This window comes from Corvus cornix, chromosome 26 (assembly GCF_000738735.6).
Source record: "Corvus cornix cornix isolate S_Up_H32 chromosome 26, ASM73873v5, whole genome shotgun sequence".
Classification (NCBI taxonomy): Eukaryota; Metazoa; Chordata; class Aves; order Passeriformes; family Corvidae; genus Corvus; species Corvus cornix.
In genome coordinates, this window is record NC_046354.1 from 2,371,671 (window position 1) to 2,388,847 (window position 17,177).

The following is a 17,177-nucleotide window of genomic DNA, read 5'->3' on the forward strand; positions in this document are numbered from 1 at the left end:
TTTGGAAAAATCTCCCTCGGAAGCTTATTGCACGGAAAACCTTTTGGCAAAAAACAAACCAATCGAGTTAAATCCCCCCCCCCAAGCCCCTCTCTCTCTCTGTGTGTGCAAATCATAAAAACCTCAGCAGGAGAAAGCGAAAACGCATCGAGCTGCCCGGCCGGCAAACGGCGCCCAGGCCGCGGTGGGGTGTCTTTGGTACCAACACGGAAAATCCACGGAAAATCCACCACCAAGGGGCCCTGCTGGCATCAAGAACTGGATGCAGAAGGATGTTCAGAGTGTTTTAATAACAAAGCATTCCAAGGCAAGTTGAACACGGATCACAACGAGGAGGAGGAGGAGGACGGGGGGGGGTGACTTTGCTTGGCGCTGTCCCTCCCCTGCTCCGTGCGCGCTCGTGGCAGTTCAAACAAAGCGAAAAACCCCAGGAATTATTATTAATAATATATATTTATATATATATTTATATCTCCCCCTAGTCAAGGCATGTTGCAGAGAGTCCCCAAAAGTCCGTGCCGCCGACCATGCCTTTTTTTTTTGATTTTTGGAGCACCGATCTCCCCCAAATCTCTTTTTTTTTGTGTGTGTAATGTCCTCAATAACTTAAGCCAAGAGTCAGCTGCTGCCAGGATATCACTGAAATTTAACCCCCCCCCCCTCAAAAAAAAAACCCCAAAATAACTTTACAGGAAATCTGCGCAAGAAACATTTATACTTGAAGCAACCAGCCATACACCAACATAATTTATAGATATTTATATAAAAAAACCCCATTTGTGTCATCCAACTCACGTCTAGTAGAAAGATGGCTGCTCAGAGAAAAGGAAGCTGACTGGCATCCGATGGCTGAATTAATTAATCCACGGAATTAATTAAAGTGTCCCTTGCAACTGCCCTCACGCAGCTGCGGGACCCGAGATCTCTTTATTTTCTTTTTTTTTCTTTAAACAAAATACATATGGCTGACGTAAAAATATCTGTTTCTGAGCTAAAGAAAACTAGATTTTTTTCTTTTTCTTTTTTTTTTCCTTTTTCTTTTTTTGCATAATATTTATAGAGCATTTATTTCTCCCTGCCCAATCCCCCCCTCCTAATATGGCAACTAGAACGACAAAAATAGAGCAAACTAAAGGAACGACCAGACCCTTGTGGCAAACCCTGCCAGTCACAGATTTCTGGGAGTGACTTTGAGAGCCCCCAAAGTTGGCTTGAAGTTGGTGGTGGTGGTGGTTTGAGTCTTTCTTTTCTTTTTTTTTTTTATTTCTTTTTTTTTTCAACAGGTCTGAGGTATTAAAAAAATATCAAAAGGAAAAAAAAAACCAAAATAAAATTGGTGCATCCCCCCCCAAAAATGTATTTAATAAATATTTATGTAAGCTTGTAAGAACACCGTATCTTCTTCTTCTTTTTTTTTTTGTTTTTTTTGCAAGTATTTAAAATAGAAAAAGTGATTTTTTTTTTGGTTGTTTTTTTAAGCAATGTCATCTTTAACACAGAACCAAAACCCCACAACCACCCCTTGTTTGGGTCTTCCCTGGTGTTTAACCCAAGACCCCCCCTCACCCCCCTGGGTTATTTTTTTGGGGGAGGGAGGGAGGAAAAAAGGAGCCGGGCATGGGGTGGACACTGAATTTGCACTGGGGATGGGCAGTGGTGGCAATTTCTTCTTGCTGTTGGCAGTGAACAAAGCCCAGCTCGCCAGCACCAGGGTGGGACACTCGGAACATTCCGGATAGCGGGGATTTTTGGGATCAAGACCTTCCCTCCTCCTCCCACCCCACGGAAAGGACGAGGCGGGGCCGGGGGCGAACCGAAGACACTTGGTTTGTGGTGTGGTTTAAGGAACACTTAAATCTCGGCAAAGATCTGGGCCCTGGCGTGGCAGGAGGTGCTGCAGGCAGTGCTCGGACAAGGCACGGGAGATTCCTCTGTGCGTTCCTGAAGGGAACAGGGGGGAGAACCCAGCCAGCCCCGGCCTCTCCCGGCAAACCTCTGCGCTCCCAGGGGTGGGAATTACCTCGGAGAGCGGCTTCCAGCCAATTCCCTCTGCTCCCAAAGGGGCTGGAGGAGAGGAGGAAGGGTCACGAGCAGGGGAGCAGCAGCGGGAGCTTGCGGGGAAGGGGCTTGGCCCAAGCCCGGCACATCCTGCCTCCCGCTCCAGGGATCGCCAGAGGGACAATCCAGAGCCAGCTGCAAGGAAAGGGACTCTCACTGAATTATTCCAAGTGGTGGAGGTGAGGCAGGCCTCCAGGGGAAGAGATGACCTCCAAAAAAAGAAAAAAGCAGCGAAGTGAGGCTGAGCCTCCAGCAGCACCTTCTCCGGAGGACCTGCAGCCGTCCAAGCCAAACCTGCTGCCTCCAGGAAAACCGAGGATCATCCGTAGGCCATGGAGCTTCCCTCCCTTCCACTGGATCGTGAGACCACCAGATTGATCCCTGCCAGCACTGAGGACCCACTGTGCTCTCAGGATTCTCCGTTCAGCCTCCCACAGCTTTTGGAGCGCTGGTGGGCACAGCTGGAGCCTCCTCCCGGATCCCTCAGCGCTTCCCTGGAGCCGGCACAGCAAGGCTGGAGGGTTACTGACCCCAACAGCACAGAAAAAGGGCAAAACTCCCTCTGCTCTGAGGGCCAGGAGCTGTGAGAGCTGCAAAAAACCTCTCACCAAGAGTTTCCCTCCTGACCAAGAGCAGCAGAGAGGTCTCTCCTAAAATTCCCCAGGAAGAAGCTGCATCCCTCACAACTGGGGGGGTTTCTCTCCACCTTTTCCCTGGCAGTTTCACCTCCCCCTTTGCAGGAAAATCAGAATCTCTCCCCTCCAGCAAGGTTAGAACTAAGCCAGCTTCATTTCTCACCTACCAGTTTGGAAACAGAGAGAGAAAAACGTGTGGGGCACACACAGAAGAGGAGCTGGAAAACGCCCAGGTACCATTTTCCAAAGGTGGAAGACTGGTGGACATCCCTGGATCTCTCAACCTTGGAGTAAACACCTTCCTCTGGCTGGGATTTTTTAGTTTATTCCTTAATTTTCACACTGGAGTGGTGACTGCCCCTCCCCACTGAGAAGTTCCTGGGTGGGGGGGGGGGGACAAATCCCACAAGCAAAGAGCAAAACCTCCAACATTAGAAGAAAAAACCCCTAAAAACCACAAGTGGAAGAAAAACCCACCAAAAAAAAAAAAAAAATTAAAATCAAGTCACAAGTGCACCCCCAGCCCCTCGGGCTGAGGGTGTGTAAGACTACAACAACTTGAATTTCCTCGGAACATGCATTTTTCCAAAGTGAAAACCTCCCTCCGTGCCTGGAGCCCAACTCTTGGAGAGGAAAGAACCTGGCTGCTTCCCCCTGGGCGAGTACCACGGAAAACCAGGGATGGAGATGCACAATTGTTTGGTTGGGTGGTTTTTTTTGGCTTAGCCTCTCTCCCAACACCCACAGCGTGGCGGTGGTACTCTGGTTCCCACTGCTAAATAACGGTAAAAAAAAAAAAAAAAACAAAACAGAAACCAAAAAAATGAAAGAAAAATCAAATAAAACCCCCTCCCTACCCCCTCCCAAAAATAAAACCAACCCCAAATGATGATAACAGGCATGAGCAGTTTGACACGGAGTGACCGCAGCTGTGATCAGTTACTGGTGCCGGGATCACACAGCGCCGAGGCGGATGAGGAGGAGGATGAGGAGGAGGAGGAGGGGGAATTCCAAGTTCGAAGGTCAAACAGATGTCTCCAGGCTGTGGAAGGGGCTCCCAGGCTCTGGGAAGCTGAGCTCGCTGTCCACTGCATTGTTGTTTCTGTTCAACGCTGTCGACCCCGCCGGGCTGCCCCCACCTCGCTTTTGGAGTCCGTCAGGCTCGGGGTCGTCTTCGGCGCCGTCAAGGAATGGTGTCCGAGGCTCGTCTTCCTCCAGGATGAACTCCGGGTGAGTCATGAAGTTATGGATGGAGCTTCTGGATTCGGGTTTCTCGAGGCCTTCGTACAGGGAGCTACGGAACGCATTCACCACTTTGATCTGGGCGGCGTGGCGAGTAGGGGGAGGAAAAAAAACAGGGGTCAGTCGGGTGGCCAGAGGGTGGAGCTCGGGGGAGAAAGTGAAAATAAATGATGGAAGACAACCATCGAACAACAACGACAAAAAAAAAAAAAACCAAACAGCACGACCACAGCAACAAAATCACCACTGAACAGACAGCTCGGTCAAAAATGAGACATCTACGGTGGACTGGGATCAGAGTCAGGCACTACGGGGGGTGCTGGGAACCCACCGGCTACGGGGCGGCCTCAGAAGCTGCAAGAAAAGACACGGGACGACTCAAAACCACCACCCCAACATCACCCCTCTGGATGGATGGAAGCCAAAATGCGTTAATTAGTCGGTCGTTAAATCTGTGTGCGTGTGTGCACGCGCCTCGGGGTGGACGGACACGAGGACAACGAGGTGGGGGCAACTACGGCTCCAAAAAGAGGTGGGTTAGGCAAACAGCGGGGGCACTTCCAGGCAAACTCTACCGTGGGAGCCGTGGGTGGGGTTGGGGCAGGGTTGTTCCTACACCTCTGGAAAGGAATGGGGATTCCCAAAGGCGTCTCCAGATTTTTCCAGCCCGCGGGAAGCACGAGCTGCAGGTGGGTGCCGTGAGGAGGAAACGGGATCCGGGTCAATGTCCAGGTCTGCGTGGGTTTCCCCACCCTGCTGGAGCTCTGGATCCTTCCCTGCACCTGGAGGAGACCCAGTGGTTTCCAAAGGCGGGGATGCTGTTGGATATTCTAAAGGAATTCCAGCCACACACAGTCCTGGGAATCCCATGGAGCAGCTCCACCACAAAAGCCAGGCTCAAGCAGGAGATCCAGAGCCTGCTTTGGAGCACCAGGGAACGGCCCTGCCCCTGCACGGCACTGGAAGGGAGAGGTGTGGGAACCTGGCTGGCTGGTGGCTGGCAGTGGATTCCCTGCTCCCTCCAGATCCTCTGGAATTCCAGCCTCAAACCCTTCCAGCTCTCCCGTGCAGCCAAGTGACCATTTTTGGATCAGGTGGGTGATGAGTGTCCCATCCCAGCTCTGCTGGGTTTTAGGGAAGCAACAGAAGCCTCAGCTCTTTGGAGCAGAGCTCGTGTGGGACCAGGAGATCTCCTCTCCCAAGGAATCACCTCCAGAGCACTGGGGATTTGTCCAGCAGCGCTGGGAGCAGCAGGGAAGGCTCCCTGTGGCAATTCCAGTCATTGTGCTTGGTCTCCTGCCCCGTGGAAGGAGCTTTGCTCCTCAGCTGCCTCTGCTGCTCCCCAGCCCCGAGGAACCATCCCCTGCCTGCCCCCGTGGTGTCCCTGTGGCTGAAACTGGGCCACAAAAGGGAGGAGATCCACAGATCCCACAAAAGGGGGGAGGGAGCAGCATCTGAGGGAGTGGAAAGAGCCAGGCTGGAGGGGGAATGATCCAGAAATCCCCTTGGTGATGAGGGAAACGGAGGAGCTGAGTGTGTTCTGCCACCTCTGTGGGCCGCAGGCGTGGTGGGGGAGCAGAGACCTCACCCCAAATCCTGGTGACATGGGCTGGGTTAAACTGTCCCTTTATTTAAACTGTCCCTGGGTGTGGCACCCATCCAGGTGGGAATTCACTGCCCAGCACAGCCAAAATCCTCCTGAGGATCTCTGATCCCACAAAACCAGAGCAGGGAATTCCTCCAGGAGCCGCCTCGTGCCTGGAACCCTGGAAGTTCTCCCTGCCCCCTCTCACCAGGGATGCCCTTCTGAGCGCACTTTGCACCTGGCTCAGGATCAGGAAGCATTTCCTGGCTCATCCCAGCTGGAAGCAGCCCCAGGAGCTCCTGCACAGGGAGCAGGGCACACACCTGAGCTGGGGCACAGACACCGAGGGGATGAGCCTGGGCTGGGTACCCCCAGTGCTGGAGCACCACTGGCCTGGAAAAATGGGAATTTGATGGAGCTGGGAAGCAAATCAGAGCTGAATTTGTGCACTAATAACCCTGGCTAAATTCAGGTGAATGCACAGGACAAGGGACACCACCGAGGCCACCTCACACTGATCATCTGTCACATCAGCAACGACTTGAGAATAGCAGATCCTGACCACTAAAGATCAACTGAATCAAAGATAACAAATCCAACCAAGCCAAGGACAGCCCAGTGCCTGCCAGAGCCACGAGGTGGTGGCTGAGGAGAGCCCAGTGCCTGCCAGAGCCACGAGGTGGTGGCACCTCCAAGCTCAGATTTAGGAGCCACAGAAGCCTCGGCTCTGCGGAGCAGAGCTCATGTGGGACCAGGAGATCTCCCCTCCCAAGGAATCACCTCCAGAGCACTGGGGATTTGTCCAGCATTGCTGGGAGCAGCAGGGAAGGCTCCCTGTGGCAATTCCAGTTGTGCTCAGTCTCCTGCCCAGCCCCTCTCAGCCCCCTCAGCTCCCCCCAGGAGCTCCTGCTGAAGCTTCTCTCTGATTTTCCTCCTTTCTCCATCCCCGGCAGCGACTGCTGCGAGATGAATTCAGCTGTTCCCTTGTCAAAGGAAGGCAACAGCAAGGAAATGTGTTCTCAATGAGCCAGGCAGCCCCAGCAAAGCTGAATTCCAGGCTGGAGCCGCCCCTCCCTCCCGCCCACGGCCAGGCTGCCGCCTCCTCTCCACCTGGAACGTTCCGAAAGCAACCTCCAGGCTTGGAATTCATTCCTGTTTCACACCATCCCTGCCTGCAGCACCTCCACGTGCTGGGCAAGCCCCACAAGAATCACATCCCCTGGCCCTGGCTCTGCCCAGCTCCCTCGATCCAGGGTGGAATTCCCAGTGGGAGCAGCTCAGCTCTGCAAAGACATCTCCTGGAGGTCATTCCTGAGACCTCTGCACCAATTCCAGGAGGGACACAGCAAGTCCAGCCCTGGAAAAACTCCTCCATGGGAGAGGGACACCATGGATCTGCGTGGAGGGAAGAGGAGCTTCGGGAGAGAGGGAAGCAGCAGAGGGAAACAAGGAAAGTCCAGGCAGAAAAAACAGCGGGAAGATTTGGAGACCTGGCTTAGCTCCTGGTGAAGTTTTCTATTCCCTCGCTGCAAAATGGGGAAAACATCGATCCACAGACTGCAAAGAAGCTGCATTTTGGTCTCATCCCCCCCCCCAGTCCTCTGCCCTGAGCCCCTCTAAGCAGATTGCATTCCATCAGAAAATCCTGGAGGTGCCCAGATGGGAGCAGGAGGCAGCTGCGCTGCTCCAGCATCGCTGGGGTTAAACACAATCAGCTCCCAGCCCCAGAGTCAGCGAAACAGAGAGAAAACAAAATTATCCCAAATTCTCTCTCCTCCCCCACAGTGCATAAACAGCGGAGCCTGAAAGCTCTCCAGAAAGTCACCGAGGGTATTTCTCTAATCAGAGGAGAACGGGGATAAGTGACTGTGCAATAAAAAAGCCAATTACCCAGCAGAGACACATCCCCTGCTCCCAGCCTGCAGAGAGAATCCGCGTCCACGTGCTCACGAGCCCCGACAACGAACACACTCGGGTTTTACACCAGACAGAGCCTTTTTTGGGGGGGGTCTGGAAACCCAGCATCCAGCATTCCCGTTGATATCCAGTGGGAATGGGGTTTCCACGCCCACTTCCATGCACAGCAGTGTCTGCACGCCCTGGGATCCAGCGTGTGCAGAGCAGCCCACGATGAACACAGAGAGGGGCTCTGCACCCCAGGGGGCTTTTTTAGGGTCTGGAAACCCAGTGCTGGATGCAGGACTCAGCATTCCCACTGATATCCAGCAGGAATTGTTTTCCATGCCCATTTCCATGCAGAGCAGTGTCTGCACGCCCTGGGATCCAGCGTGTGCAGAGCAGCCCGTGATGAACACAGAGAGGGCTTTTTTGGGATCTGGAAACCCAGGATCCAGCATTCCCACTGGGATCCAGCAGGAATGTGGTTTCCATGCCTGTTTCCATGCAGAGCAGTGTCTGCACACACCCCGAGATCCGGCGTGTGCAGAGCGAGGTGGGCACTGAGGATCCTCTGGCTGCCCTGGGCACCAGCAGAGCCCCGGGGATGTCCCCAAAGAGCCCCGGGGATGTCCCCAAAGAGCCCCGGGGATGTCCCCACAGAGCCCTGGGGCAGCACAGGGATGGCTCAGCTCTGCCCCCAGGCCATGCAAGTCCCCAGGTGGGGACAGAGAGGGGGGACAGCAGCCCCAAGGTGTCACCAGCTGAGCCACCACGGGCAGGGCAGGAGCAAATCGTCCTTGTCCCTCCTCCCCGTGGCTCAGCCAGCCCTAGGGACAGTCCCAGCGGCCACTCTGCCTCCAGAAGAGATCTCAAAGCAACGTCTCTGCCCATCCCTGGGGTATCCCAGGGCTGGGCAGCGGAAAGAACCAGCAGGATTTGGGCTCAGCCTTGCCCTTCTCCCAGCAATGCTCGTGAACTCGGGGGTTTTGGGAGCAAGAACTGCCAATTTTTGCCCCACCCCACCCCCGCCTCAGGAGGGTGGACTCAAACACCAGCCCTGCAAAGGAGGAGAAGAGATAAAACTGGAGGAAGCAACAAGGAATGGGGGGGGAAAAGGACCAGAAAGGTTCGTAACTTTGTTAGCAGCATAAAAACTTGGGGGTTTTTAACGGTTTCCCGCCCCATCCTTCAGGTTTGGGAGTGAGTGTGCGAATCAAGGCTGAGAGGGAGAGAGAGCAGGCGGGGTTAGGTGGGTGCAGGTGCTCTCTGTGGTTATTAGAAGTCATGCATTGTAATAGACCATCACTCACTGCCCGCAGGAGGAGATGCAGCAGCAGCAGCAACAGCAGAAGTGGTGGGAGTGGAATTGACGGAGGAAAGAGCTACATGGGTTGGGCTAGAAACATTTTTTACATCGTGGTGCTGGCTCACGATGGAAGGCTGTCTCCTGAGGGCTCCCTGCAAAGAGGAGGCGCCGGTCTGGAATGTGTAAACTACGTCCATCTGCAAAGAACCAGAAAGTGAGATAGCGACGCCCGGCCAGGGGGACGGGGACAGGGATGGGGACAGGGAGCAGGGAGGCCGGGCAGACACACAGACAGCAAGGAAGGAGGAGGATGGAGAGAAGAGGAAGAGGAGGAGGAAGGAGGAGAGAGCCCCCCCACCCCACGCTCCCCGAAACCCACGCGGGGTTTTGCTGGTGGTGTTGGATGGGAGCAGAGAGAGCGTCCGGCTCTGCCCTTCCCACGGGAGCGAGGGCAGCAGGGTTGAGCACCCCCCACCACCGGGAAAAAGGCTGTGGTGGGAGGCAGTGGCAGAGGAAACACCTGGGGTTATCCCGAAAATCTGCGGGAGGAGCAGAGAGACAGAGACGCAGAGAGAGAGGGCAGAGGGCGGGCAGAGGTGCGAGCGGGCAGCCGGTGGCTCCGGGGAACTGCGCTGGGAAAGGGCTCCCGGTGCCTCAGCCCAGTGGGGCCGCTCTGGGGACACACCCTGCAGCTCCCCTGGCAGCAGGGGATGGCCCAGCCCCTCTCCCAGGCCTCAGGGCTGGTGGGGATGGGCAGGGATGCAGCACCCTGGTGGTGGGGCCGTGGTTGCCCTGTGGATGTGTCCCAAGGCTTGAGGAATTCAGCAGCAGCATCCGGGTGCCACCGTGGCTTCCTGGGCACTTTGTGGATCGTTCCCAGCCCTGTGGCACCCTTTGGACACCTCCTCCAGCCCCAGCTCTGGCCCGTGCTGGGGAGTGTTTCACACACGGCTTCGCTCCTGCCCCACACTCTGATGTCCCTCTTCTCCCGTGGCCTCGGGGGGAAGAGCCCTGTGCCCCCTTCAGACACCCCGAGTGGGGACAGGAGCTCCCCTGGATGCCCAGGCTGGACCCTAAAGAGGCTCCAGGACGTGCCAGCACCCAGGAGCATTTCTCACGTGGCCAGAGCTCATCCCAGCTCCACCACAGGGAAACAGCTGGGCAGCTCCAGGCTCGGCCCCAGGGACACCTCTGGCACTGCAGCCCTTTGGACCTTCCGGATTTCCAGCACATCTGGACCACTTCCAGAAGGTCCTGGAAGCTCCCAGCACGTTTTTCGTGTGAGTGAAGCACTGGTTACCCCCACAAAAAGCCTGGCTGCCCCTCGGTGCTCACAACGAGCTGGGAATCGAGGCTGAGCTTCGCCTTGAAGCCATCGAGGTGGCACCGCCAAGGTGACAGCTCACAGAGGAGGAGGAGGAGGAGAGTTAACTCTGCCCCAGCCCCTGTCCCCGGGCTGTTTGTTTGTCACAGGGACAGAAAGGAGGAGGAACAAAGGTGAGCCAGCAGCTCTGTGTGCCCGGGGGACACCAGGACTTCCCTCCGTGGGACAGCTCTGCCCAGGCCTTGAGGGAAAGTGAGGGGTCTGCTCAGCGGTCTGGGGCAAAACCCCACCCTTTGAGGGTGGGAAACAAGGGAAAAAGTCATGGAAAAAAGGTCAGGAAAAACCAACTGATGTAAAAAGAAGACTGAGAGAGAGAATCTCATCCCCTTCTGCGCCGTGGGGCACGGGGAGCTGGCACAGAGGGGTGGCACAAGGAGTGAGACCAGGGAGGGCCTCGTGCTGGCAGATCCCTGCTGGGCACATTCCCACCGGGAACAGCATCCCAACAGCCACCGAGAGCACGGCAGAGTCTGGGGGGCTCCGTGGATCCCTCACAGCCTCCTCTGCTGCCGAGGTGACCATCAGTGGCACGTGCAGCCTCCTGCTGACCAGCAGGACACCGTGTCTGCAGCAGAACAGCTTTCCCCTGCCCTCAGCTGTCCCAAAATCCAGGTTTTATCCCGGTTCCCTGCCCAGGACAAGGCACAGGCGGTGGGAGCCTGGCCTGGGAGGCAATGGCATCCTCCGAGCAGCAGCGTCACCTCTCTGCAGACAGAGCCCCTGGAGAGGGAGAGAGAGGAGGAGACAGAGAAGGCAGAGCCCCCCCGGCCCCGCTGCCCCCCAGTACCTGGGTCTGGATCCTGTTGAGCCCCCGGAACCACAGGATCTGCCCCCGCCGCAGCTCCATCTCCGCGTGGTCGATCTCGTCCACGTCCTCGGGCAGCTCCTCCTCGGGGATCTCCTCCTTGGTGATGCCGTGCCCGGCTTCCTTCAGGAACTTCAGGTGGCTCGTTGGGACGGTGCAGATCAGCTGGGGACAGCGGGGACACAGCAGCGACTTAGCCCAAGGTCCTGGCAGCGCCACCAGCACAGGGGAGCTGCCAGGACCTGGCGGGGACACCAGTGGGAATGTCACTGTCCATGCTGGGGGTGGCCCTGTGCAGCAGTGGGGGAATGAGGAGGGGATGAGCGACCTCCTCTCCTCGCTGCTGGTGTGGGGTGGGGCATCACCCCCTTGCACAAAAACCGGGGACAACAAGGGCAGGGAGGGAAAGACGGGGCAGGATTTTGGGATTGGTCCTTACCTGGCCCCACAGGAGCTCTCCCACTCCGATGAAAATACACCAGAACCACTGGCTCAGGGTGAGCCCCGAGCAGCTGAAGGGCTTCCCACCAAACTCCACAATGATGATCTGCGGCACGGGAGAGAACAGTCACACCCTGGGCAGCTCCGGGGCACGGAAAAGTCCCCTTGGGCCAACCCTGTCACCCTTTCCTGGGATTACAAGAGGAACAGACACCTCAAATCCAGGCAGGGAACTTTACAGGACACCAGAGAGGTGCAAGGACCTCACATCCAGACTGGGCATCTTGTGGGACACGAGAAAGGAGCAAGGATCTCACACCCAGGCAGGGAACTTTCTGGAATACCAAAGGCACCTCCCAACACACTCCAGACCCCAAATCACGGAATCCCAGGATGTTTTGGGCTAGCAGGGGTTTAAAGCCCACCCCAATCCATGGGCAGGGACACCTTCCACCAGCCCACGCTGCTCTGAGCTCCACCCAACCCACCCTTGGGCACTTCCAGGGTGCTTCTTGTGCCACCATGAAGCTGCTGCTGAACACCAAGGGGACAGAACAGACCCTGCCTGTGACAGGGCCCCCTCCCAGCCCCGTGGCATCACCTGGGCGGCGAAGGTGCCCAGCACCACGGTGCAGAAGATGGGGTTGCGGTAGATGGCCTCGAAGACGTTCCTCTCGCCGTGGATCTTGCGGGCGTTGATCTCGTTGAAGAGCTGCATCATCACGAAGGTGTTGAAGACGATGGTGTAGTGCTCGGTGGGGGGGGAGTGCAGGGGCGCGTTCCGGCCGCTGTCGATGTCGAAGAACTTCTCCCCTGAGCGGGAGAACGGGGATTTGGGGAAGGGAAGAGAGGAGAGGATGAGCTGCTGCTCCTTCCGTCTGCTCGGCGCTGGGGGAGGTGGCCTCAGGATGCCTTGACCCACGTGGAGACCCCTGGGCCAGCCCTTAAAAACGTTGGGAAGCTGCAACTGCGCATCCAGGAGCGAAAACTCCTCTCTGGATCACCCCTCTGCTTCCCACCCACCCCTCACAAAGCTCTGTCCTACGTGAGGTCACCGTGACAGCGACAACGAAGCTGCCCATGGTGGCTTGTGAGCAGCGTGGGGACTCTGCCCCTTCCCTTTTCCTTTTCATTTCCTGTCGCAATGACCGCCACTGACCACTGCCCGGGCCAGCTCCTGCGGTGTGCGACAGGAGTGGGAGCAGCTGGAGGCTCTCGGCTTTAAAGCTGCTCCTCAGGAGCTCAGCTCTGCCCACGGGAGCTGAAGCTCCAGGCACAGTGGCTGTCAGCAGTCCCGATGAGGGAGAAGATAAAAAGCAGCAAGGAGGCTTGCCACATGGGATAATCCAAGTTTATCGAGGCAACTCACAGGGGACAAGCCTCGAGCAGCTCCACGGAACCTCTTAAAAAGGGAGGTGTTACAATGGGGATGGCTTAACTGGGGACCAATAGAAATCTCTAAGGGAGGGATGTGGACGAGGATAGACATTTCCTTGGGCCAATAGCCCCAAGGGGAGGAGGGAAAGGGATCACATGCCCCAATGGGGCATCGAGGTTTAGGGGATTTCCAAACGGGGAGGTGTCTAGAGGGGTAGGGTCTCGGGGGATTGATGGGGACCATATAAGGGTAAATTGGGAGGTTTCACATGATGGACACGGGACCTTCGGGAACAACAGGAGGGGTTTGGGTGATTGATAGGGAAAGAGCTAGAACAAGGGGAGGAGAACAACATGTAGGGAGCACCGGGGGAGCGCCTTGGGTCTGGGGCAAACCACCTGGGCCTAGGAGTGGGGAAGGTAGCGATGACCCATTGGGGTACAGAAAACTTCTATAAAAATACAATAAAGGTATCGCATCACCACAATTTCCCTTTTCCTTTCGCCCCCAGAACCCCCTGGAGCTCCGGGCTCACCGGCAAAGAGCAGGGTGAAGATGATGGTGAGCTGGTAGACGGCGTGGCCCAGGATGTTCTTCATCATGGTGCGGGAGATGAGGGGCTTGTTGCGGCCGTAGGGCTTGCGCAGCAGCAGCGACTCCGACGGCGGCTCCGTGGCCAGCGCCAGCGAGGCGAAGGTGTCCATGATCAGGTTCACCCACAGCATCTGCACGGCCTTCAGGGGAGAGTCCTGCAGGGCAAGAGCGGGAGGAGACGTCACGCCACCAAAATCGACCTCTTTGTTTCGCTCTCCTCCTCAAAACCTCTCCAGAATCGCTCCGGGATTTTTAACACGTTCCTAAAACACCCCCAAAGTATTTCGCCTTTGCCTCAAGCTCCCTCTGCACGGCCTCACGAGGCTTCACCCAGCTCGTGGTTGTGTCCCTAAATGTCAAAAATCCACGGGAAATCTGTTGAATCCAACGGGTTTGTTCTGCTCCACTGGAAAAGAATCCACTGAAAACCTCTGAAATCCAACAGGTTTATTCTCCTGCTCCAGTAAAGAACAATCCACCAAAAACCTGTAAAAAACCAAGAGATTTCTTCTCCTGCCCCACTGAAAACCTGTTCAAACCAAGAAATTTCCTTTCCTGCTCCAGTGAAGAACAATCTACTGAAAACCTGTAAAAAAATCAAGAGATTTCTTCTCTCGCCCCACTGGAAAAGAATCCTGGAAACCTGTGAAATCCAACAGGTTTGTTTATTCCCCTGCTCCACTGAAAATCCACAGGGAACCTGTTGAATCCAGCAGGTTTATTCTCCTGCCCCACTGGAAAAGAATCCACTGAAAACCTCTGAAATCCAACAGGTTTCTTCTTCTGCTCCAGTAAAGAACAATCCACCAAAAACCTGTAAAAAACCAAGAGATTCCTTCCCCTGCTCCACTGAAAATCCACAGGGAACCTGTTGAATCCAACAGGTTTATTCTCCTGTCCCACTGGAAAAGAATCCTGGAAACCTGTTGAATCCAGCAAGTTTATTCCTTCCCCTGCCCCACTGAAAATCCAGAGGGAACCTGTTGAATCCAGCAGATTTATTCCTTCCCCTGCCCCACTGAAAATCCAGAGGGAACCTGTTGAATCCAGCAGGTTTATTCTCCTGCCCATTGGAAAAGAATCCACTGAAAACCTGTTCAAACCAAGAAATTTCTCTTCCTGCTCCAGTAAAAACACCCCACGGGAAACCTGTTGAATCCAACAAGTTTATCCATTCTCCTGCTCCTGTGGAAAAGAATCCACTGAAAACCTGTAAAAAACCAAGAGATTCCTTCCCCTGCTCCACTGAAAATCCAGAGGGAACCTGTTGAATCCAGCAGGTTTATTCCTTCCCCTGCCCCACTGAAAATCCAGAGGGAACCTGTTGAATCCAGCAGGTTTATTCTCCTACTCCACTGAAAATCCAGAGGGAACCTGTTGAATCCAGCAGGTTTATTCCTTCCCCTGCTCCCTACCTGGGTGATGCAGGCGCCGGTGAAGGCCACGATGACGGCCACCACGTTGACGGTGAGCTGGAACTGCAGGAACTTGGAGATGCTGTCGTAGACGTTGCGGCCCCACATGACGGCCTTGACGATGCTGGTGAAGTTGTCGTCCGTCAGGATGATGTCCGAGGCCTCCTTGGCCACGTCCGTGCCCGCGATGCCCTTTGGGGACAAAGCCGTGGGTGAGCCACGGTGGCTGCCCGGCTCTGCCGCTTCCCAGGAACGTTCCCGGGAGGAAAAGCCCGCAGAGCCAGTGCTGATCCGTGCTGGGCAGAGCTCGGAAGCCTTCAAGGACAGGCTCTGAGTCAGCCCAGCTTTCCCTGGGCACATCCCAGACAGAGGCGCGGTGCAGAAAAGCTGGAAAACAGCTGGAAAAGTGGGAAAATGGCCGGAAAAGAGCGGGAAAGCAGCAGGGAAAGCAGATGGGAAACGGCCATGAAAACAGCTGGGAAACAGTGGGAAAACAGCGGGAAAAGAGCTGGGAAACAGCAGGAAAGCAGCTGCAAAAGAGCAGGAAAGCAGTGGGAAAGCAGTGGGAAAAGAGCGGGGAAAAAAGCGGGAAAAGAGCGGGAAAAAAACGGGAAAAGAGCAGGAAAAAAGCGGGGAAAAAAGTGGGAAAAGAGTGGGGAAACAGCCGGGAAAGCAGCGGGAAAGCAGTGGAAAAGGAGACGGGAAACAGCCAGGAAAACAGGAAAACAGCGGTAAAGCATCCGGAAAAGCAGTGGGAAAACAGTTGAAAAACAGCCAGGAAAGCAGCGGGAAAACAGCGGAAAAGAGCGGGGAAAAGAGCGGGAAAACAGCTGGGAAAACAGCCGGGAAAGCAGCGGGAAAGCAGTGGAAAAGCAGCCGGAAAATAGCCGGGATCCAACAGGAAAACAGCCGGGAAAGCAGCGGGAAAGCAGTGGAAAAGCAGCCGGAAAATAGCCGGGATCCAACGGGAAAACAGCCGGGAAAGCAGCAGGAAAACAGCTGGAAAACAGCGGGAAAGCAGCTCCCTCCTGACTCCCTCCTGACGCCAGGGAACGGCTCCATCCCGGGCTGGGCAGCGCCGCGGGAGCAGGGAGAGCTCAGCGGGGCTTTCTGCCCCAGCCCCCGGAGATTCCCAAAATTCCCCCGCAGCAGCAGCTCCAGGGTGCCGGGCTGGGCTGCGCTTCCCGGCGCCGGCACAGCGAGGCGCTCGCCCTGCAGGAATTCCAGGCAGGAATTCCAAGCCGAGCCCACAACGAGCCTGGCGTTTTCCCGGGATTCTCTTGGGAGTGGCTGGATCCCGCCCTCAAACAGGAACTCCCTGCCTGTTGCAGGGCAGGAGGCTGAGTGGATCCTGCCTTCCCTGCTCATCCCAAAGGCTCTGGAATTGCATTTGGATGTTTCGACCATTCCTAAAAACGCTTCCCAAAAATCTCTCATCGGCTCAAAACTCCCTGTGCAGCCTCCCCACCCAGCTGCTGCTCACATCCCTAAAATCAATCCACAGGGAATCTGTTAAAAACAACAGCGTTCGTTCTCCTGCTCCTTGCAGACTGGATAGAAAAAAGGAAAAAAGCATCAAACCAGAGTTTTCCCACCATAAATAAATTCCCAAAGCCTGAGCCAGCACCGAGCTTGGAATTGGGGTGAAGAGCTGCAGGGAAAACCACGGCATGGAGCTCCCAAAGCTCTCCTGGATCCAGGAGAGACACCAGGACAGGGCAGCTCCCCGCTCTGGGAGCTCCAAAGAATTCCCAATCCTTTGCTAACGGTCCTAATGCAGCTCAGAATCAAATCCAGCATCCCAAGAAAATTCTTTGGGGGTTTTTAGGCCATCCCACAGATTTGTAAAAAGAGTTTCAAGGGTCTGGAAGTAATTCCAGTGGGATAACCCAGCGAGCCGTGGGTTTCTGACCCCATGGAGCAAAGGAGAACCCCCAGGCCGGCCCTACCATGGCAAACCCAACGTCCGCTTTCTTCAGGGCTGGGCCATCGTTGGTGCCGTCCCCTGTCACGGCCACCACCTGCCTCTGGTCACCCACGGTGCTGTCGATAATTCCTGCAATGGAAACGAGCAAGTCCTGAGAAATTCAACCCCGAGGGAAGGCTCCCGGCATGGATGAGGCTGGAAAAGGCCGCGGGAAGAGCGGGATGAGCCCTTTGGGAAGGGCAGTGCCCACCTTTCACCAGGGTGTGCTTGTCCGTGGGGGAGGAGCGCGCCAGCACCCGCAGCTTGGGCCAGATCTTGTCCAGCTGCTCCTGTTCCACCTGCAGGACCGGGAAAAAGGGAAGTGATTCCCCTCAGGAATCTTCTGTCCCACTGGAAAGCAAACCCCAACTGGGACAGGACAGCGGCTTCATCCCTAAACACTGCTGAGCATCCCAGCAGCTCTGTTCATCCAAGGAAAAGATGGAAGCCCAGCAGGATTCGGGAAGCC

At 55.7% G+C, this 17,177-nt stretch overlaps 1 protein-coding gene across 7 annotated transcripts in view; it reads right to left on the reverse strand.

Moving 5' to 3' along the window:
- Nucleotides 1-1,410: 1,410 nt before the first annotated feature.
- ATP2B4 (ATPase plasma membrane Ca2+ transporting 4) overlaps nt 1,411-17,177 on the reverse strand; it is a 52,166-nt gene continuing 36,399 nt past the window's right edge. For 5 of the 7 annotated variants that reach the window (XM_039565097.1, XM_039565098.1, XM_039565101.1 and 2 more), the window contains exons 14-22: nt 16,920-17,007; nt 16,692-16,798; nt 14,743-14,934; nt 13,269-13,482; nt 11,957-12,168; nt 11,354-11,461; nt 10,897-11,079; nt 8,833-8,922; nt 1,411-4,013 (exon numbers count right to left, since the gene is read on the reverse strand). In XM_039565097.1, coding sequence (XP_039421031.1) covers nt 3,717-4,013; nt 8,833-8,922; nt 10,897-11,079; nt 11,354-11,461; nt 11,957-12,168; nt 13,269-13,482; nt 14,743-14,934; nt 16,692-16,798; nt 16,920-17,007 — 1,491 coding nt within the window. In that variant the 3' untranslated portion in view covers nt 1,411-3,716. Of the gene's footprint in view, nt 4,014-8,729; nt 8,923-10,896; nt 11,080-11,353; nt 11,462-11,956; nt 12,169-13,268; nt 13,483-14,742; nt 14,935-16,691; nt 16,799-16,919; nt 17,008-17,177 lie in introns of all 7 variants that reach the window. The other 2 variants (XM_039565103.1, XM_039565102.1) reach the window with 2 other exon arrangements.